This window comes from Chrysochloris asiatica, unplaced genomic scaffold, assembly GCF_000296735.1.
Source record: "Chrysochloris asiatica unplaced genomic scaffold, ChrAsi1.0 scaffold00003, whole genome shotgun sequence".
NCBI lineage: Eukaryota > Metazoa > Chordata > Mammalia > Afrosoricida > Chrysochloridae > Chrysochloris > Chrysochloris asiatica.
The window spans coordinates 34,987,547-35,010,154 of NW_006408521.1; the positions used below are offsets into that span (position 1 = coordinate 34,987,547).

The 22,608-nt window shown below is 41.9% G+C and overlaps 1 protein-coding gene across 3 annotated transcripts in view; it reads right to left on the bottom strand.

The window, feature by feature from the left end:
• Positions 1 to 22,608, bottom strand: part of SORCS1 (sortilin-related VPS10 domain containing receptor 1) — a 749,465-nt gene that overhangs the window by 53,101 nt on the left and 673,756 nt on the right. For all 3 annotated transcript variants that reach the window (XM_006831326.1, XM_006831324.1, XM_006831325.1), the window contains exons 19-21: positions 16,194 to 16,380; positions 7,191 to 7,324; positions 4,869 to 4,992 (exon numbers count right to left, since the gene is read on the bottom strand). In XM_006831326.1, coding sequence (XP_006831389.1) covers positions 4,869 to 4,992; positions 7,191 to 7,324; positions 16,194 to 16,380 — 445 coding nt within the window. The remainder of the gene's footprint in view (positions 1 to 4,868; positions 4,993 to 7,190; positions 7,325 to 16,193; positions 16,381 to 22,608) is intronic.

The following is a 22,608-nucleotide window of genomic DNA, read 5'->3' on the forward strand; positions in this document are numbered from 1 at the left end:
GGAGATAATATTGCCATGCACCTTATAGTAAGAATTTGGTTTTTTTGAGGATTAAAAGCATTCCTAGCACATAGAAAGGAGACAGGGAAAGGAAAGGCAATCAGAACTCCTCCTTTATACAGTTTTGGGCTGGGCTTCTGGCTTGCAGGTTACCTTCCTGACAGGACAGTGTTAGGAAAACTGCAGCTCTATCTACTTCCAGGACTCCTGGTGTGTGGCATTGTAGGGTCAGCACTGGACTGTGAACCACTAGGTTCACCAGCTGCTGCTCAGAAACCCTATACAGGGTTGCTGTGAGTTGGAATCAACACAAAGGCACTTAACAACAATAAAACCAAATCTACTTCCACTCACTGCTGGGGGCTATAAAGGAAGAAAGGAACCACTGTGAAATCTAATGCCCGGTCATGGAAGGAAACGTGTTCTTAAGGCCATTTGACCATCAGATATGTCCAAATTTGCTTCTCAATCCTTTTCTGAATTCAAAGGTCAAGTTGGAAAGATCAGAAACGAAAACAGGATGGGTTTCCACAAAGGAAAATCTAGTCCACGATGACCTTATTGAGTCAATTAATTCTCCAACTGAGGCAATTAATTTAATTTGGGTCCCAAGCTAGTTTGCCCATCTTTCTCTCGGTCCCTTTCACTCATCATGGTGTTTATTTATATTCACTTTAAAATTTTTGTCTGAATTAAAATGTTAATCTTTCAAAACATACACAAGCAATTTTCGCATTAATGATAAAAGTTTACATTTTTGTCATCTGCCAGTCACACTGGGAGTGCAGAGGCTCTGTACGATAAGCACTGGACTGCCAACCACAAGATTAGCAGTTTGAGCCCACCAGCCACTTTGTGGGAGAAACATGAGGATTTCTGCTCCCTTAAAGATTCACTGCCTCGGAAATCCTATACAGACTCACTAGGAGACAGAACAGACTCGACACATTAACAATAGTAGTCACACTTGGGCGCTCAGGGGCTCAGCACTGGACTGTAAACCACAAGGTCAGGAATTCAAGCCCGCTAGCCACTCTGCAGGAGAAAGACGAAGCTTGCTTCTCCCTCAAAGATGAGGTTTGACAGCGTCAGAAACGCTACACAGGGTCGCTAGGAGTCAGAACTGACTCAATGTCACTTAAAAACAATCACAAAACAGTCACACTTCATGCATATCCATTTAAGGATTGTTTAAACATAAGAAAAATTCAAAATGAGATCAATCTATATATGCTGTTTTTAATCGCCCCTTTCCCATCAAATATTTCCACTTTTGTATTTCAGTTAATTTTCATTCCATCTAATACTCTAATCATGTTCAATTCTCCCTAATTGTTCTGTCCAGTCATGTGTTCAAACCAATACCACTCTATAACTAGGCATTTTGTTTTCACCCTCCATGACTTTTAACTTAAGTTTATTTATTTTTTATGTATTTTATTGTGAATTATGTGATAGTTTACATGGGAGAACATTAACTTTACATTCATCCTATCGTATATCGGTTCATTGCCATGGTTACAATCCCCTCCATGCATCATCAACCAACCAAAGGGTATACCCTGCAAGCCTGCCCCCTGGTTGTCAGCACACAGCCCCTCTCCGTCTCTGGGTCTAGAGGCCCAGCCATTCCCTCTCTCCACTTCATAGTCTCTGCCTCCATCACTGCTTCTCTGGGTTGTTATCATGTGCTGTGGAGTTGGTTCCCACTGATAGCGACTCTGTACAGGGTTTCCGAGGCTATAAATATTTACAGGAGCAGAAAGCCTCATCTTTCTCCCGCGGAACCGCCGGCAGTTTCAAACTGTAGGGTCCGTCATTTTGCTCTTCTCCCTTGATGGTCACAGCGACCTCCGCTCCTGGACTGCAAAGCCCACCACTCCCCTCGTTTTGCTACAAAATGTCTACCTTTACATTTCCAACCCTCACAGTCAGTCCTGATAGCAATTATTCACTATTGTGCCATACAAGTGCTATCCACATCTCCTTTCATCAGCCCTGTCCAGAGAGATTGGATATTACTCCATGGAGATTCTGCCTTCCTCCACGCCCTATGGATCTAGGTTCCCTCCTGAAAGCTTGTAAGCCAGTCATTTTTGCATTGGTAACCCCTCATTTTTGGTAGCCAATGTCCAAGTTGCCCATCCCTGTCTATTCTGTGTATAAAGGGGGTAGGAATGTAAAGATTAGTTCCCTCTTTTGAGCGACTGTATCCTTAGGTGTAAGTCAAGTTCATCAAATTGTATCAGATTACTCTTTTTTTCCTCTTCTTTCTTCTTCTAATTGAATTCTGATCATCCAGCCATTGAAGCTAACTCAAATGGGTATTATCTGCAAGTGTGGGTGCTCTTGTGGTAAGTTTATTGTTAATATTCATTTGTGGAGAAGATTTTTTTAGAGTATTTAAACATTTGTAGGTCCCTCTTAATAATCAAGCATTTTTAAAGTGGAACTAGACAAAATCTTCCACATTAACTGTTATTGTAACAGATTTTAGCTGTCCAAATAATACTAAAACTCCAAATAGAATTAGTGAGCCTTACAAGAAGATAAAGCCAAATATTACAACAAAATGTGCAAAGATCTGGAGTCAGAAAACCAAAAACGAAGAACATGCTCAGCATCTGTCAAACTGGGGGAACTGAAGAAAAAATTTAAGCCTTTACTTTAGTTATTGAAAGATTCTCTGGGCAAATTATTCAATGATGCAGAAAGCATCAAGAGAAGATGGAAGGAATACACAGCATCACTGTACCAAAAGGAAATGGTTAATGTTCAACAATTTCAAGAGGTAGCATAGGATCAAGAGCCAATGATACTGAAGGAGGAAGTCCGAGGTGCACTGAAGGAATTGGCAAAGAACAAGGCACCAGGAATTGATGGAATAAAAATTGGAATTTTTCAAGAAAGTGAGGGGCACAGGAGGCACTCAATCATCTTTGCCAAGAAATTTGGAAGACAGCTATCTGGCTAACTGATTGAAAGAGATCCATATTTGTGCCCATTCCAAAGAGAGGTGACTCAACGGAATGCGGAAATCATCGGACAATCTCTTTGATATCCATGTGAGTAAGGCTTCGCTACAGGTAATACAGAAATAGCTACAATAATACATTGACAGAGAACTTCCAGAGGTTCAAGCCGGATTCAGAAGAGGCCGTGGAATGAGGGATATCATTGCTAATGTCCGATGGATCTTGGCTGAAAGCAGAGATTATCAGAAAGATGTTTACCTGTGCTTTATTGACTATGCAAAGGCTTTTGATTGTGTGGATCATGACCAGCTATGGACACCATTGTGAAGTATGAGTATTCCGGAACACTTAATTGTGCTCATGAGGTAACTACCTGGACCAAGAAGCAGTTGTTCGAACAGAACATGGGCACATTGAATGGTTTAAAATAAAAAAAAAAACAACAACTGTGTGACAAGGTTATATTCTTTCACCATACATATTCAACCAGCATGCTGAGCAACTAATCCGAGAAGCTGGGTTATATGAAGAAAAATGTGGCATCAGGATTGGAGGAAGACTCATTAACAACCTGCAATATGCAGATGGTATGACCTTGCTTGCTGAAAGTGAAGAGGACTTAAAACATTTACTGATGAAGATCAAAGAGCACAGCCTTCATTGCATCTCAATGTAAAGAAAACAAAAATCCTCACCACTGGACCAATAAACAACATTCTTATCAACAGAGAAAAGATTGAAGTTGTCAAGGACTTCATTCTTCTTAGATCAACTATCAATACTCATGGAAGCAGCAGTAAAGAGATCAGACGCCGTATTGCATTAGGTAAATCGGCTGCACAAGGCCTTTTTAAAGTGTTGAAGAGCAAAGATGTCAGCTTGAGGACTGAGGTGTGCCTGACCCAAGCCATGGTATTTTCAATAACCTCATATGCATGCAAAAGCTGGACAGTGAATGAGGAAGACCATAGAAGAATTGATGCTTTTGAGATACAGTGTTGGAGGAGAATACTGAAAAGTGCCATGGGCTGCCAAAACACCCAATAGATCCGTTTTGGAAGAAGTGTAGCCAGAGTGCTCCTTGGAGGCCAAGATGGCCAAACTTCGTGTCTCATACTTTGGACATATTGTCAGGAGGGACCAGTTGCTGGAGAAGGATATCATGTTTGGTAAGATGGAGGGTCAGAGAAAAAGAGGAAGACCCCCAAAGAGATGGATTAGCCAAGTGGCAGCATCAATGGACTCAAGCGTGGCAACAGTAGTGAGGTTGGCCCAGGATGGGGCATTATTTCGTTTTGCTGTGCATAAGGTTGCTATGGCTCTGTACCGACTTGATGGCACCTAACAACAACAACAAACACATTATAAGGAGTCCTGGTGTGGCGCAATGGGGTTAATGTGCTGGACTGCAAAGTCAGTTTGAATCACAAAGTCAGCGGTTTAAGCTCACCAGCTGCTCCTTCAAAGCTCTATACAGGGTCACTATGGGTCAGAATCCACTCAATGGCACTTAACAACAATAATAAAACTCTATAAGCCAGATTGCAAAGCTATTTGAACTGCAAGGTCAGTGGTTCAAGCTCACCAGCTTCTCCTCAGAAACCCTATATAGGGTCGCTGTGGGTCGGAACCAACTCGACGACACTTAGCAACAACAACACTACCAAGGTAACATGAGCAAATAGTTGTATACCCTCAGGGTCTTATGTCCACAGCAGAAAAGCTATTTTGCTGGGGCCAGCATCTTCATTAAGGGAGAAGACTAGCTCTTCCAAGCATCACCCACTCTCCTCTAAGTAAAGGTTACACACTAGATGGCTTCCAGCTCCCTGATGCTCAACAAACTCACCTAACCAACAGGGTGTGGCCGAATCAGCAAGGAATAGCACTTACCGTACACTGCAATGGTCTTTGTGTCCTGCAGGATGGCATTCCCAGCTGAGACCTGCACTGTGATGGTGTTCATTCCTTCAGAAAGAAACTTAACTGCTATGCTGCCCTCCAGGGTGATCAAGGGCTAAAACAAACACGGCAGGGTAGAAAGAAACATTGTTTAGTGACGGATGATGAGTCAGCCCAAACAGTGGACCACCAACAAGCTGTTGAACTCAGCAGGGCTCTGCCTGGTGTAGTCTAGTAGAAGTGACTCCGTTCATGCCCCCTCAATTCAAATCCAACTGAGAAAGGAGACCCTTGGAGCATGATACCCAAGTGATTCTGCTCATCCCTGTGAATTTGACACCTCTTCTGTGTGACTATCTTGACTCAGTGCTGGGGAAAGTGATAGGTCTTATTTGCTACTGGTGTGGTTTTCTTTATAAATAAATATCCTACACATATCATGTAGATTTCTTAACCCAAGGAAAGATTCAGAAAAGACTAGAACAGGGAGTACATGTTAGTCCAGGTTTAAGTAGCTGTCACTGAAAATGTATACGCAGCCTGTTGTTCACTTCTGGAGTGTACTATTTATATAAAATGGAAACACAACACTGCTCCCATGGACACCAAACTCTACTAGTTAGACAGCAGTGACCTTGTGGGCCTTGGCTTCCTCTGAGAAGCTCTATCAGCAGTTTTCTAGATAGCTGCTATGGAAACGAGTACTAATTGGATGGAGGTTTAGGGACTCAAAAAACAAATAAATAAAACACCAAGTTGGAATGGTGCCTGTAATAAACTCGGACGCCAGGGTCCTGAAGGAAAAGATGATTAGCTTGCTGACCTCCCTTGACTCACTCCATACAAACATTTCTTTCCAATCTTTTCTTAATTAATTGTAAAATCAAAATTCATTTAACTCCCTGTATGGCAGAGGGAAGACGAAAGCTCAGCATTAGAAGTCTACTCAATAGGGTCAGCTGAGAGTTCAGTTTTCTTTTCAAAGTGTAAAAATATAAATTAAAGAGAGACACCGAAGACACTTGTTTAGTATTTTCACCTCCCAGTACTAGCTAGCAGGTTTAATCACATAGATTCTTCCATTTCCACTGAGGACAGGGGGTTCAGTGTGAGACAAATTTATAAGCATAGTTTAATAAGGAATTGATAAAAAATAAAAATAATAATAATAAAAAAAGGTTCTTTTCATAACCGGAGTAGATGTGAGTGATTCCTTCCTCTGTCAGACTCTTGGCAGGTCTAGACCTAGTCGATCTGGGTCTGTACCAAGTTATGTTTCCAGTTAGAGTCACAGCTTAGCTCTGGGGTAGATAAGATGCATTAATATCTGATGTATAGTAGAGCAAATTCACCAAGAAAGAGCAACTCTACTGGAAGAAGATCAAACTTGCCCATCCAATCCAGAGCAGTTCATCTCTATGCCCTCAGGAGGGTTACTTGGGGCTGAAGTATCACTGCCTAACAAAGGTTTGCAAGCATTTTAATTTCTGAGACAGAAGCGAGTTGAAGACTGAAACAGAGTCTGTGGCCTGGCGTGATGGGAAGGACAATTAATGGAGGTGTGAGAAGACCTGGAATTGGGTCTGTGTGTGAAGCAGCTGATGGAGATTGGAGCGAACCACCTCAGCTGCCTCATCTTCACTCGCCTCACCTGCACAGTGATGATCTTTGCATAACAAATACTATTACACTTTCTACCGGTTTTACAGCTGTTGCTGATGTTTCATCAAATTTGGGAAAATATACAGGGCAAAACTGGCCTAAAGAAATGGCTATGTCTGATTTATCATAAGAAAGCCACTTAAGGATGGGAGTATCCTGAATTCTGTTTCTTTTGCCTCTCCAGCAGCCATTTAACTTCTGTTTTTCCATTTGGGAACCACTTCTCACATACTTTGTTCACGTGGCACCAAGGAAGGCTGACTTCAACATCCCCTTCTCTTTCTGGCCGATAGTACATGATTCTAAGACTTCCCTTCGAATTTTGGGGAAAGTTTATTTCTTTGCTGAGATGTGAGGGTTGGGTTGTTAAGGATCACTGCAAAAGGAAAAAAATATCATTCTAAACTGAGAAGAATGCCAACACAGAGGATGGCAGAGATAAGATGGAGAATGTTGAGAGTAGAAAGAGACAGAGAGGGAGAGACTGAGACTGAACAAAATGATGAACTAATTTGAGTACAGAGTTCCTCTCTTCCTGAAGCTAGAACTACCACTAGACTCAGGTTATGTGAGCCAAATGATCCTCTTCTTTCATTCAGGAAGTCTGAGCTGAGTTTTAGTCACCAGATCATGCACTGAAGGGCAACCCACCTCCGTATTGTTTCCTTTCCACCACACGTAAGTGAGGGTGCCCACTTGGCTGGGCCACAGCACTGCAGTCGCGTTGACCTCTTTGTTCTTTGTGGTGACAAAGGGAAGAGACAGGTGCACATGCTCCAGGGGACCTGAGGCACAAGAGAAAGAGGGACCCTAGAGCAGGAAGGGCTTTCTCTGCTTCCCAGCCCTGCTCTGAAGAGAACTCATATTCATTCTTGATGCCTTCAAGACACTGCAGCCCGTAGTCCACACTCCAATGCTTTCCCACTTTGGAGAAAAGGATATATTGTGAACAATTGCGTCTCAACAGTTTCCGTTTACAGATCTTTGTATGATTGTAAAACCTGAGTTATTCATATGTAAAAGCTTAGACATTTACAAGCAATTTATGAAGTCCTTGTATTAGATTTCACAGGGAAATGAAAAGTCTTTACAAGATATTTTTTCCCTTGGTGGTAAACCAGGAAGGGACACAGCTCAGAGAATCCATTTTGAAGAGAAATAAATCCTCAAACTGTGCTACACGTAATTATTTAGTATTTATTGGATTTTTAAAGCTTGTGTGTGTGTAAATAGGTGTGTGGGAATGTGGGCAACTTTGTTTTTATCTGAGTATGTGTAAAGCCATCTGATTAGCTAAGCAGGACACAAACTGGTGCTCAGTTTTTCTAAGAGAAAGGTATTCATGAGTAGATACAGATGGTTGTGGTTAGGAGATTTTCAGGATGCACTCAAATAAAAAACAGGATTGTTTTACTTATAGTTACACTTACTTATAGAGGCTCATATAAATCATCAGTCTTAACCAGTGTACACGCTCAAAAGAACTAAAAGGGCCTTTACTGTGACACCAAATCTCATTTTGGGGTTATTATTTCTGGAAAATTGTAGCTGCATTTGAGGTGAACAAGATGCAAATCTACTATCAACATGTTTCTAGAAGTTGGAGAAGACTAGTATGTGAGACCTTTCCATCTGGAATTAATACTGCTTCTTACGCTGCTTACCCTTTAAATATGATACCCAGGGACCGGGCTTTAGCCTCTTTCTCTCTCTACCGCCTCTTCAGTGGGGCAATATCACCCTTACCCTGAACATCAACTATGAAATGATGCTGAGAACTCCCAAGCCAATTGTTTTCACATTCTCTGTATGAGGGGACTTCAAAAGTTTGTGGGAAAATAGAATGAAAATTTCCATAAACTATCTGAAGGCCTCTCATGTCTTAATGGACAACATACTCATCCAGGGACCCAATCCACAAGTAGAACCCAACGAGTACAAGTAACTCCAATCCATGGAAGTAAAACGTCTTTCTTTCCAGTCATCCACATCATCTTAGGAAACCAATGATGTCGTTTCATAAAGAGCAGGCTTCAAAAAGTGCACTATTGTTACTGTTGTTGTTAAGCACCCTTGAGTTGGTTCCTATGCATAGTGACCTGGTGTAGGGCTGCTGAGTAGTAGTTGGTGGGTTTGAACCATTGACCTTGTGATTAGCAGTCCAGTGTTTATCATGTAGGACCTCAAAAAGTTCATGGAACAATTCAATTAAAAAATAATGGAATTTTCCATGAACTTTTTACTCTCAACAATCAGAGATCCCTGGTACATTTTCTAAGAACTTCGCTCACCTGGTCCATTATAACGTTCTTACAGATTTCCCCTAGCCTTTTGCCACTCAAATCCATTCTCCAAACTACTGTGAAAGTGATTTTTCTAGAAAATCAAGCTGATCATGTCACCCACTCTTTAAGATTTCAGATTCCCATTACTTAATTATAATAATCACTAACACATATTGATCTAAACTTTATGAGACACAGGATAGAGATTTCCAATGTCTTAACAGTAATAATCCTTTATTTACCTTTATGGTTAGCTGGCATACAGTTAATATTCAAGTGTGGACCACACATGTGAACAAATGATGTAATTTACTGCTTCTGTCTTTGTTCACAGCAAGCTCTATAGAATAAGAGGCCTAACAGATTTTCTGTCTTATAATTCCTGGTGTCTACTTGCTGCTGGATAAACTCTGTACTACCAACCACAAGGGTAGCAGTTCAATCCTACCAGTCACTCTTGAAAACCCTACACAGGCTTATGATAAGTCAGAACCAACTCGATAAACACTTAACAACAACAACCAGCCATATGTTGGGAAGCAGCTGTTTATAAGTCAGAGCAGTTTGATAACATAATAAGGGCAGGAGGATAGCATTTATTGAGCAAAAACTTAATGCTTCATATTCTGCAAGGCCTCTTACTTTTTTCCCCTCCTCATTTAACCCATGCAACAACCTATGAAGTTCACACTACTACTCTTCCCACTGAATGAAGAATAAAGAGACAGGTGAGTAGTGCAAGGTCACACAGTTAAGAAGCACCCATTCCAGGTGTGAACCTGAGTCCACACTCTGGTCAGTAGACAAATGACCTTTTCAAACTCCTTTTAACAAAAGATCTCCTAAGAGCCATCACTTACTATTCCTTAAATATGTTGGGGGCAGTGGACAGAGCACCTGACAGGTGCTCTAATTTATTGCCTGGCTCTTGCTATTCCCTCAGGACACGTTTTCCTCCAGCCAGCCATGCTTTGTCCTGCCCCAGTGTCTTTGCTTACACTTGTCTTTAATGTCAGTTCCAGAGCCCTTCCTCTGCGGTACTCTCCCTGACTCCCTCGTCTAACTGAATCAGATAGAATGCTAAGCCAAAATGCCAGGGCTTGATTTTCACGTGTGTCTCCCACATCAGAGCATTTTCATTAAAAAGAAAAAAAAATCAGATCAAAGTAAGGATAACTACTACGTGCTTGATAAGTTTGCTGAGAAATGAATCACGTTAAGTGAACTCTGGTCTTTCATTCGCAGAACTTTTTTTAGTGCTGTGATGTGTCATGTGTTTATCCTCATTCATAAACCCAGAAATGGCTGAAATGGCAGCTGACTGGCTCTCCAAAATATAAATATTGACAGAAGGGAACATTTACAGTCAGAATATAGAATCAGTGGCCTTACTATGCTTGGTAAATACACGTTCCATTCTGTTGTTTGATATTAGAAAAGAAGTAAGAACCTCTTGGCTCAAAAAAATAGCAGCTCCTCATGTAAGCTGAAGTAAAGACAGTTGATGAATCATTCAATAGGATTAACAAGACATGTGCTAAGATGCAAGGGGTACAGCGATCACTTCTAAACAAGGGATCTTATGTCTGCATGAGCTGCCCAGTGGTAGCCTGGGGTTAATTTTCATAAGCAAAATGCTTGCAAACAAAATGGAATCCAAATTAGTTGGTTTTAATAGAGATCTGACATGATGCTGTAGGGTAAGCACTAGACTGCTAACCTCAAGCTCAGCGTTTCAAACCCACCAGCAGATCCTTGGAAACGCTGTAAAGGTTGCTATGATTCAGAACCTACTCAATGGCACTTAACAACAATGTGTCAGGCCTGGTTCTAGGTGGTCAGGGCACCTGCACTTGGTGGAGCTTAATGATGAGAGAGAGCAAGGCAGGTGTTAAACACATTCAGCTGGGTAGGTGAGAGGGAATGACAGTCTCTGAGGAAATGACATTCCACCTGTAAGAAATGAAGGGATGTGCCGAGGATCCACTTGGGATTCTCCAGGGTGAAGACTTGAGGGAGGACATGTGTTCACCATGTGGGAGGCATGTTTACGACCAGTGTGGCTGCCAACAAGAAATGTGGCGGGGGTGGGGGGGGACGGAGAGAGGAAGCTAACAGGATCTTAGAGGTAGTCAGTACCCACAGCAGACCAGCCGTACAGGCCCTGAAATCCGTACATGTGCGTTTGCATACATTCATTCTTGCATGTATATTATTTTTTAAAAATCCCTTGCCATAAAGTTGATTCTAACTCATGGATATCCCGTGTGCTTTGGATTAGAAGGTTTTCCTTGCATTGCACCACGGAGGGGATTTAAATAGACAGCCTTGCAATTAGTAGCCAAGTGCAAGCTATTTGAATCACGTTGGGATCGTATTGTAGATGTGTGCACAGCATTTGTTTTTGAGGTTCTCACAAACTCTTGTGTTAATTTAATTTAATAGGTTTAGTACAAATGATTCCCACTGCCCAAAGCCTGTCTTTTAAGATTTTCTGCTATGCACACGGGGTGCAGTCTGTCCTAATGCAGCTGGCTGGCTGGACAGAGAAGGTAGAGCATATTGGCAGACGCTGCATCGATGCGCAAAAGGAACGGTAGGTGGCGCTGCATCCCTTCATATGACTTTTCCTGCAGGGCAGTGGGGAAAACTGGGGAATTACTTGTGTGAATTGGGTTTCCCTCTGCTTTTTTGTTTAGCCTCTCTCTCACAATCTCTTTCCCTGCTACGCACTTTGGCCTACCTCTGGATTCCCTCTCTGACTGCCCAAATTAAACTCGGTCGGTGTATCATATTGCTATTTGTGTAAAGTGTTCAAAAAATGCCACTAGAAGAAATGAAAGTGCACAACTCAAAACGTATCAAAGACAGGATCCTAAAACCGCCTTACTCATACTAATCTATTTAAGCAGGTTACTGAACTCACTAATAGGAATTATAATTCAGCAGTTTGGGGATGGGGCCCAGGACATGGCAATTTTATTATGTAATTCTGGGGCAGGTGGCTAATCAACCACCCTTTGCAAAATATGGACAGACTTTAGCTGACCAATCCCATGATGTGGGAGTAGCTGCAAAACGGCATGGATTTCCAAGAAAGTGTTCCTTCACCCTAAAATGACGGACAAAAAACATCTGAAAATGGGTGCTTACCGCTGACTGTGTGTGTACCCTGAGAAGAGGATTTGAGAGGGAGTGGAATTAGAGGCTTCATCTTTTGTTCACCTCATTCCACAAGTCGTCACAGTCTTCAGATTATTTTCTCTGCAACACTGGCTGTGACAGGCAGTTTTCTGAGCAGAAATCTACATGCTCTAAATCCTCTGCCCATAAGGTTGGATGCAACTCTGGCTGTACCACGTGTCTCATTAGTTCGCAAACTAGCAGAGCACAGTGAATACTCTCCCCAAGGACTTCCCACCTGCCAGGCTACAACATTAACCAGCAGAGCTGCTACCTTCCCTTAAAACCTTGCAGCACAACGACCCTTGTCTCTATTTATTTTTGGTGACTTTTGCAAACCCACATTAAAAAAAATCTGATTTGCAATCAAATGACCTTTCTGTACTGGAGAGAAGCTTAGGAAGGGGAGAGAGGTTGGGGGATGGTGTGTGTGTGTGCAGAGGGCAGTCTTGCTTGGCAAGCTGAGTATGTGTTGCTGATAATTTTGACTGGTTTCGAATGTACAGAGTCCAAATGTATCTGCTACTTGGAGATACTGGAAACATCAAGTTTTACCTATTGATGGGGCACAGAATATTTTGCTTGATGGATTATCTGGGGGTGGGGGGAGGTGCCTTCCAAGAGTGTCAGAAGTACAACTCCAAGCTCTGAGTAACAGAGTGATTTGGTGAGGGGCTTGGGCCAGCTCTGAATTAAACCAGATTGCTTAACTAAGTCCAGTGTTAACATTTTATTTTTCCCCTACAAAGCCACATCTTCCCAGCCTCTATGTCCTGGCACTTTGCATCAATAGTTGCTCAGGAATGACATTCCTCAGGTATAAGAGGGCTGGGAACGTAATTCAATTATGGCCTTCTGAAAAGGCGAAACATATACTTTGACTCTGGCACCATTTTATACTAAAGTATATGTTTCATCTTCTATTTTCTCCACCTGAAAGGATTGGTGTTGCCTGCTATGATAGAGATACGAGGATGCACTTATTTATATAAAGATATGCACATAAGGATACGTGGCTGCAAACAGGTTCATGTGCAGAGCCAAGCACTGTGGCCCTTTAGAGGAAAGGTGCTAGGCAAACAGTGGTACCTTGTCAGAAACTGATGAAATAGCTTTTGAAGTAAATTTTGGATGTACAGGGGAGCATCCAAAAGTAACAGGAAAATTCCATTATTTTTTCTTTCTATTTCCCTACCAAAAATCTTAAGAACACACTCTTGATTTAATGCACTTTATACAAAAAAAGTGCAATCCTGTCCTCAAGACCACACTAGAAAGGGATCTCATTATAAGAAACAGGTTTATCCAACCACTTAATCCAAGATGAGTCTACAGACCTAATATTAGTACACAAAGTTGCCATGTTAAACATTATCTGTAAATCATTTCCCTGTGGTTACGGTTAAATCATTTACCCATTTTTAAGGATTCTAATATACTTTAAGCATTCAGGTCAACAAAGCTGCTTCTTTCTTTTAGATACCATGTCTTTAGTAGCCCTTCATCTTGAGTACAGCACACCCTAAATTGTTTTCCTTCCCAGAATGTGGTGATCCTGGGAGGCATCTGGGGAGATGGAGTCCCTCAAATGTTCTGATTACATCCAGGGGTAAGAAAAAGACACAGGACAAGCAGGAGGTTAGCTAGAGGAGACTGAATGGGAGACTGAGAAATTTAGACCCAATCCGTATTTACACATGGCTGGACTATGGTAGATATTTCATAAATGTAGGGCTATGGAATACAATTATTTTAATTCTTAAGGAAGATCAGTCTCTAAAAAATTCCCCTCATAGAGCAAGCTGGGGGTGAAATAAGCTGCTATGTGAATATTCATTCTCAGCAAACTTACCTTCTTTCATGTTGCAATAATTCTTACTAATTATCAAAGTTTCTAATGCACTTTAAAAAAAATTGTGATTGTTCTTTTGCACTTCCCTGAATACCAATATGGAGGGCGTTGTTATATCTTTATGACAACCCTCTAGAACTGCTCCATTGAGTTTCCAAAGCTACACATCTTTCCAGAAGCAAACTCCCACATCGTTCCTCTGCAGACCAACTGGTGGATTTGAACCACCAACCTTTTGGTTAGCAGCTGAGAGCCTGACCACTGGAGGGTTCCTTACAGGTACCCTATAGGTTGGAATCAACTCGACAATGAAAAGGCAACTCCAGAAAGTCTATAAAGGATGTACTTAGGTGATATTGCTGTTAAATGCCACCGAGTCAGTTCCGGCTCATAGTGACCCTCTATAGGGTTACTGAGGGGCAGCTGGTGGGTTTGAACCATCAACTTTGCTGTTCAAACTGACCTTGCGATTCAGCGCATTATGCTTCAGTGCCAGTAGGACTGCACACTGGGTGCTGTAGTCAGTTATGAAAAGGTCTATGAAATGTGTCTTGAACCCATATTGTTGTATAGCAAATGAACTGCCTCGAAACTAAACGTTCATGTCCTATTGAGATTTTCAGCAAAGCTATGAAGGAAGAATAGGGCTGATGAAAATTTACTCCCTCCAGTGTCAAGCTGGGGTTGGCACTGATACTAACCCTAGTGGTCAAGTACAGGGATTCCGGAGACAGGTAAGCCTCAGTATGAAAGCTGGCTGTGCCAGTTTGAAGGAAAACATGGTCAAATGAGCTATTTCAGCTCTCTGTTCCTCAGTTCCTTTGTAAAGTAGGGTCTCTACTAGAATATACTTCACAGGGTTGTTTTCAGAACAGAGTTGTTGTATGGCATGGAACACAGTAATAGCTTCAGACATTCTCACTGAGAAGGGAGAGGTGAAGCTGGCATGTTAGAAATGACTGTGCTCAGTCTTATTCACACGTGATGGGAGTTTGTGCTCATTGAAGGACTTCTGTCATGAACGTCACCAGAAAAACTGTTACTATATTCGCCTCCATTTGATAAGATGAGCAAGATACTAAGGAGAGGCATGGAGTAATGTCTGGTTTTAATACTCTGGATCTAGACCTTGGCGCTGTAGGATAAGCACTGAACTACTAACAGCAAGGTGGGTGGATCAAAACCCATTAGCCGCTCCTTGGAAACCCTATGTTGTTGTTGTTAAGTACGGTGGTGTCGGTTCCAACTCATAGCAACCCTGCACAGGGTTTCCGAGGCTATAAATCTTTACGGGAGCAGAAAGCCTCATCTTTCTCCCACGGAACAGCTGGTTGTTTCTAACTGCCGACCATCCGGTAAGCCGCCCGATTCGTAACCACTATGCTACCAGAGCTCCATGGAAACAGGGTCGTTATGAGTCAGAAGTGACTTGACAACACTTTAAAAAAAAAAAATACAACAACAAAAAACCCATATAAAGGAGCGACTTTCATTGTAAAATAACCTATTCTCTAGAAACCAAAGAACTCCTGTCTGTAACTATTTGGGGGACACCCACACACCTCACATAAGAGGCATTTGAGACACCCATTTCTATGAAGATTAACTTTGGAATGATCATTGTCTCATCAGATCAGTTACAGGTTTAGATTCATCAGTGGAGGAGAAGGGAAGCAGTTCTTGAAACTGTTTTCCAGTGTACCTTCCCTAACATTGCTGATCCTCTTTGCCCTGCACTACCTCCTCCCTTAAAACAAATTATCCACCTGACAGAAACCCAGGGAACGCATTACAAAAGAAAAAAACAAACAAACAACTACAACTCCCACAGATGCAACAGGCTCTCCCACAGATGCATCAGTCTGAAAGGGTTAATAATAATGAGCCATAACATGAGAAGAGAAAAATACTTAGATGGAAAAGAAACTCATTCACTTAGGTTCATTTGCAACGTATTGCACGGGGCCAGAAATGTGGATTGTTTTCAACCATTTCTGACCCCCTTAAGCTCGTCACAAAAGACAAAATACAACCAAAGAGTTCTGTAACTTTTTCAGACTCAGATATCAGACCCAGGTTTGATATTTTGAAAGCTTCTGGGGGGGCACGGCTAGCGTAACAAGAACAATCTAAAGTAAAAGAGAGATCAACATTTTCCTAATTCCCCTCCTCACTGAGTTTTCTTTTTACTTTCTTCTCACATCTTCCCTTATTCTCGCATTCCCCTTTCTCTTTTGTTAAAAGTGAGTTTCTTCCTGATATGACAGTTGGGATTGATATTTAAAGGGCACGATATTTACAATATATCATAAACCAACAATGGTAATAACATACAAGTTACATGTAAGTACAGGACGGCGTTGTCAGACCCCAGACTGTTGTCCACCTGCACGGTCACTCGGAAAATGCCCACGTTCTGATAGACGTGTTTGATCCCATCTTCCATGGAGCTGAGGTTGACGTAAGACACGGCAATGCCATCACCAAAGTCCACTTGGATAAGTGTCCTCTGCACGTCACCCTGAAAAATACAGCCCAACATCAGAAGGAACCGAGAATGGGTGCAACTTCTGCTCTAGGCGTGCAGGGGCTGGGACTTGTCCTGGTCCTTGGCTCTGGGAGAAGTGCCAGGCTGACACGCTCATCCAGCTGGGAGCATCTGTCTGGATGTGACAGAATTCCCATAACAACCCCTGACAGCAAAGAGTGTGTTAAGACAGACGCTCTTCAAATCTAAAGGGCAATGAGAACCAAAAGTTTCAAGGTTCTGAAAATTAATGGTGTTTGGTTACCAGTTCCAATCTGATACTCAGTTCTGAAGGCTTTGAGAATATGTGTCTGATGTTATCCATAGAAATAAGAGGGATGTGCACACAGTTCTTAAAATGGAAACTATGTGAAATAGTCCTGTACCATTTCCAGCAGCATCCGAGCCCTTGAATCCCCCTCCCTAGTTCCTTAACTGTGTGGGGCAAAGGAGGGAGATATTCAGCCTTCACCTCATAGGACTTTGAATTCAGTTTTGTTACTCAAGAAGGTCAGTGTGAACTGCAAGGCCAGCAGTTCAAGCTCACCAGCTGCTCTTTAGAAACCCTATACAGGGTTGCTACGAGTCACAATTGACTCGATGGCACTTAATAACACCACCTCAAGACATCAATGGTTAATTCTTTGATCTCTCGGTATGTTTTATCTAACAAAACTCTATCAGCCACTTCATCTCGTATTCGGCACAGTGTCATTGTAGAGAAAGCACAGTAGCAATGGCTTCCATTTTACAGATGAGGGAGTTGCAACCAAGAAAGGCGTGATTGTTTACTCAAGGTTAACTCAGCTAGTTAGTAGACGTCCTGAGATTCCAACTCAGGTCTCTGGTCTCCTAGTTCAGTCATTATAGGGGGAATCCAGCACTGTAGGAAAGTTCTGAAGGCTCCTTCAGGCTTGAACCCTAACGTACCCCAAAGGAAATGGAAGGATTTATGTAAGTATTCATATCTCTCTTGGTCTCAGTTACCTAATCTATGAACATGGACGTAAGAATATTTTACCATCTTAACTCAAAGGGGTTGAAATAAAAGAAACATAGGTAATTTGTAATCTGTAAAACGCAAACTAACCTAAATAACTCAAAAACAGTGCAGTTATGAAAGACTGACTAGTTTCCTTTCAAAGCTACATTGGAATCTTATGACTGAGTCTAACGTTTCCCCAAGAACCCTAACTAAGCCCGCTGCAGTTGAGTCAAGCCTGACTCCTAATGTCCCCTGTGTTCTAGAATCGAAGGACTCCACAGGGCTTTGGGGACTGTGATCTTCACAGAGGCAGATTACCAGGCCTTTATTCCATGGTGCTGTGGGGTGAGTCTGACCCGCCAATCTTTAGGTTACTGATTGACTGCAAATCCAGAACAATGCTGGCTTTTGTAAAGATTCAGACCTGGAATAATAGTTTAGATGTTCAAGGAACAAAGTAACTTAGGCCCAAATGACAAAAAAAGATTCTCTCACACAAGTGCATCTTCTAGGGGAGAGGGGCATTTGAACTAGAAATGTATTTTCAATTAAGTAAGGTTCATATGGCATCATATTTCCTGAAAAGGCCAAGTTTAAAATGGTGACATTTAAAAGATTAATTTACAGGAGAAGGAAATGCAGTTCAAATTCTACGAATATACGTGACCTGCTTCTCTGATCTCTGCCCAGTCAAACATCGTGTATGGGGGGCACAATATAGTGCAGTCTCAGAAAGTACTTGGGCAAAAACTCTCCCCTTGGGTGGAAACAGGAAATCCATTCAAAACTGCAGAACATGTCCGCAAGCCAAGGCATGGTGTAATTACTTGAACTTTCCTTCTACTCATAAATATAAATGTCAACCATCCTTGCTGACTTGTTCTTCATTTGGACAACTAAAGTGAACTGACCAATTTCTCATTTTGTTCTTGGTAGGTTTCCTCTCAGGTTTTTTCCTGCCTTTTCCATAGAGATGTTGCTAAGCCAGCCCTTGGTGTGGGCATGGCAGAAGAACCCACTTTCTAATGCCCTCATAGATCATTTACAACAAATGCCAGCTGGTGAAAGAGGAGTATCAGGGGGTAGCTGGGACTTCAGGTTCACATGGAATCAAACAATCAATTTAGTTTCAACTAGAGAGCTAGGGTCAGAGGAAAGGCTGGGAGGAGGGGAGGAGGATGGGAATAAAGAGAGGAAATTGTCAGAGCAGAGTAGTCATCAGTCAGGCAGGGATCGTTGCCTGAAAGAGGACAGACTAGAGATGAAACTTTTCAACCAACTCTTCAGCCTCCACTGATACACAGTAGTTACCCACGTGACTGGGAATCATACATCTTTGGCTTCTGTGTGAGATTTGTGAATCTCCTTTAGTGAGCCCTATCAGTTATATTTGGACCACTTCCAAGGTTCTGTCTATCCGGACTTCTGCTGGCTGTCATACTGAGCTTTTAGCTGATTCACAAACTTCAAACCCACTGCCATTTAGTTAATTCCATCTCACAGAGATCCTACTCGACACAGAACTGCCCAGGAGTTTCCAAGGCTGTGATTTGTTACAGAGAAAGACGATACATCTTTCTCCTAGAACCTGAGGGGGATTAAGCTGGTTGGTAGGTTCCAACCACCAACCTTTCGTTTAGCATCCTAGCACTTTAATCACTGCTCCACCAGGGCTCCTTCTAGCCTGATAGTATTCCTAATTCTCTACTCATGCCTATGTTGTCTTTGTATACCAGTTGAAAGAGCTACATCTGCACTAGTTTGTCAGTACGCTCCCATTACAGAGATGGGTCAGAAAAGCAATTTCATCGGAACTGGACCCTTGGCTTCAGGGGTCCTCTGGTGTGTGGTAAGCCTAGCATCATTATAATGGCACCACTGTGGGACTGGTGTCTCTCTTTGGCCTCTGCCTTCCTTGGGCTCACTATGTTACACATCAGGAAGGTCAACTTCTTTCAGAGACTAAAGAAGCCTTGGTTGTAAGTAGGTAAAGTTGTAATTGAAAGGTTAGTGGCTCACACTCACCAGTGCTCAATGGGAGGAAGTTGAAGTCATCTACTTCTGTAAATATTTACAACCTGGGAAATATTGGGGTGCAGTTCTACTCTATGCTATGAAGGAACTTCAAAAACTCCATGGAAATTTTCATTATCTTTTAATTCCATTTTCCCACAAACTTTCTGAAGCTTTCTTGTATGGGATCACTGTGAATCAGAACTGATTCCAAGGCAGTGGGTTCAGAGAGTATGAAACGGAAAAACAGAGAAGAGAGTCTCAGTCTTGGATCGCTATTTAAATGAGGGCTGCAAATGTATTAATATTAATATCAGGGTAAAAAGAACTTGAAGTACTTACTGGTGAAGATCAAAGACTACAGCCTTCACTATGGATCACACCTGAGCAAATCATGCTATTTTTCAATAGGTTCATATTCATATGAAAGCTAGACAATGAGAAGGAACACTGAAGAAAAACTGATGGCTTTGAATTAAGGTACTGACAAAGAAAATATACTATGGCAGTCACAAGAACAAACAAATCAGTTTTGGAAGAAATACAGCCAGAATGCTTCTTAGAAGCAAAAATGGTGAAACTTTGTAATGCTTGATAGAGTTCAGGGTTAGAGAAAAAGAGGAAGACCCTCAATAAGATGGATTAACACAGTGGTTACAATGGGTTCAAACATAGCAACCGTTTGTGAGGATGATGAAGAACCTGGCAGTGTGTCATTCTGTCGTACACAGGTTGCTATGAGTCAGAACTGACTTAATGGTACCTAACAAGGCTTGTTGTGTATTATCTGGCTGTATGGTCATTCTTTCATTCCTCAACCATTTGTCTTATATACGAATTGGAAGCGATTCCACAGCACTTAACAACAAGCCATGTGTCCGGCATTGAAGGCAAATACACCGGTGACTAAGTAAAAATCAGTCAAACGAAACCAGATGTGGTCCTAGCTTTCATGAGTTTACAGATAATTAGTATGGCATATGGACTTTTAACTACCAAATGGCACACAACATCATGGCAGTAGGTGATATGGAGGCGAGATGTAGTGTTCTAAGCTTGTAGAAGAGGGAGAGCTGGAGATCTGTGAGCTTGCTGTCTCCTAAGAGCAATGGGATACCATTTGAGTGTTTAAGAGTACGCGTGTGTGTCGGGGGCAAACGGTGGCACGTGTTCTTGTTTGAAAAAGATCACTCTAGCTACAATATGAGGGATAGATTGGAAGGGAAGCCAATCAGTGGTAGATTGAAATAAGAGCTGCAACAAAGATCTAAATGCCAACATTAATATCCATAATTTATTGGTTTGAAAGGACAAATCAGTGGATCTCAGTCTTTCCTATCAGGAATTCTTACAGAAATTGAGAGATATGTGGGTGCCCAGTTCCTACTTGAGACGCCCCTACTAGGTCAGGGCTTCTGGGGAGAGGGTGCAGAAGATGCACAGCTGATGCCGGGCTATGCCAGAAGTTGAGGCTCTCTGCTTCAAAATGCTGACTATTAGTTCTTCTTGTGATTGGGTTCATCTGAATGTGAATACAGTAGAAACAAACTAATGCTATTCCTATCCCACTTGGATATGACAATAAGAATTCACCAGCAAGTTTCAAGACTCCAAATGCTAAGACTGCATTAACAAAGCAGTGATGGAAGAACTCAATTCATTTCCAGTGGATTGGAGCACAGTTGTAAGCCAGGTTACCATGACGCAGGCAGCCAAGATCAGTGACGTTCTGTAGGAAAATGGGCTATTGGCTGACACTGAGGTAGTTTGGGTCAATTCTTGAGGATTGAGATGAGTCGTGCTCATTGCTGCATCCTCAATACAATGCCTGCAGACTATTCATCAACATTAAAACAATTTTCAATATTGGGTATTTCTAATGTGATTATTTGTTAAATGCTTTCTTAAATATTATTAGGCTGTTAGGAGACCTGGGAATTAGGGAGGGCAAATCTTTTTCATTTAACTGTACCAGGAGTATTAGGACACAGAAAGGTTAAATAACATGTCTGAATTCACATGGCTAGCTAGAGACCTACCAGGAAAACAAAACAAAACAAATCCCTGTCCATCCAGGAGCCTGGGACTCACTGCAATTGTATACGATAGAGTAGAACTGTACCATCAGGCCTCAATGGCTGTAAATCTTCACTGCTTGAAGCAGACCACCACGCTGCTTTTTCTAAGGACCACCCAGTTGGTTCTGATTCATGGAGACCCTGTATAGGGTTCCTGAGCCTGTAAAGCTTTGTGAGAGCAGAAAGAAGCCTCATCTTTCTCCCTCCAAGTGGCTGGTGGGCTTGAATCACCAACCGTATATCACCAACAGCCCAGTACTGATCCTAGAGAGACACCATGCTCCCTGACAGCCACATTAAAAAAGGGGTTTAATATCATCAGTGGTTTCAGTCCTTGTTGAGCTTCTTTTATTGAAAGCTACTTGTAATACGTTTCAGAAAGAGAGAGAAAGGTAATAACAAAGATAAGGCATCATTTTCTTTTCCTGTTGGATTCTATTTCCCCTCTGACAACATTTGTGCTCAGAAGCGAGAGATAGGTTGGTACTCCACTTCTGCCTACCTTCTAGTAAAGAAGAATCATGTGCAAGCCAGAACAAAGGTGAAGACTACAAGAAATAATTTAAGCAAACAAACAAAAACCTTACTGCTGTCAGGTGGATTTCGAGTGATAGTGACCCTGTATAGAATTCCCAAGACTGTATAAGTCATTAAGGGAGCAGACAGTCTCATCTTACTCCCACGGCACAGCTTGAAGCACCAATCTTGCTGTGACCAGCCCAATGCTTAACCCATAGCACCACAAGCCTCCTTATGTGAAACCATAGGCATTCATAATTTGGAACCAGGAAAACCAATTGAAATTTACTTCAAAGTAACAAATGGGTTATTATCCCTGAAGCTAATCCCAAGCTGGCAAAAATCCAGAATATCATATCCATTCTATGAACATATTCTACAATATCAAACATCCCGTAATGGCCTTTAATCACATGACATTGCAGAGACACAGAACTGAGAATCCTTGCTCAGAAGAAGTGCCTGATAAAGACAGGACCACCACATGAAATCCATACAGGATTCTCTGAGGGCTCTATCACTGGTTTCTGTAACAGAAACATAAATACATCAAATGACCACAGCGAAGCCAAGATGAATTCGAGGAATGAAGAGTGTGTGAAACTATCAGCTTCTGGAACATGGCTT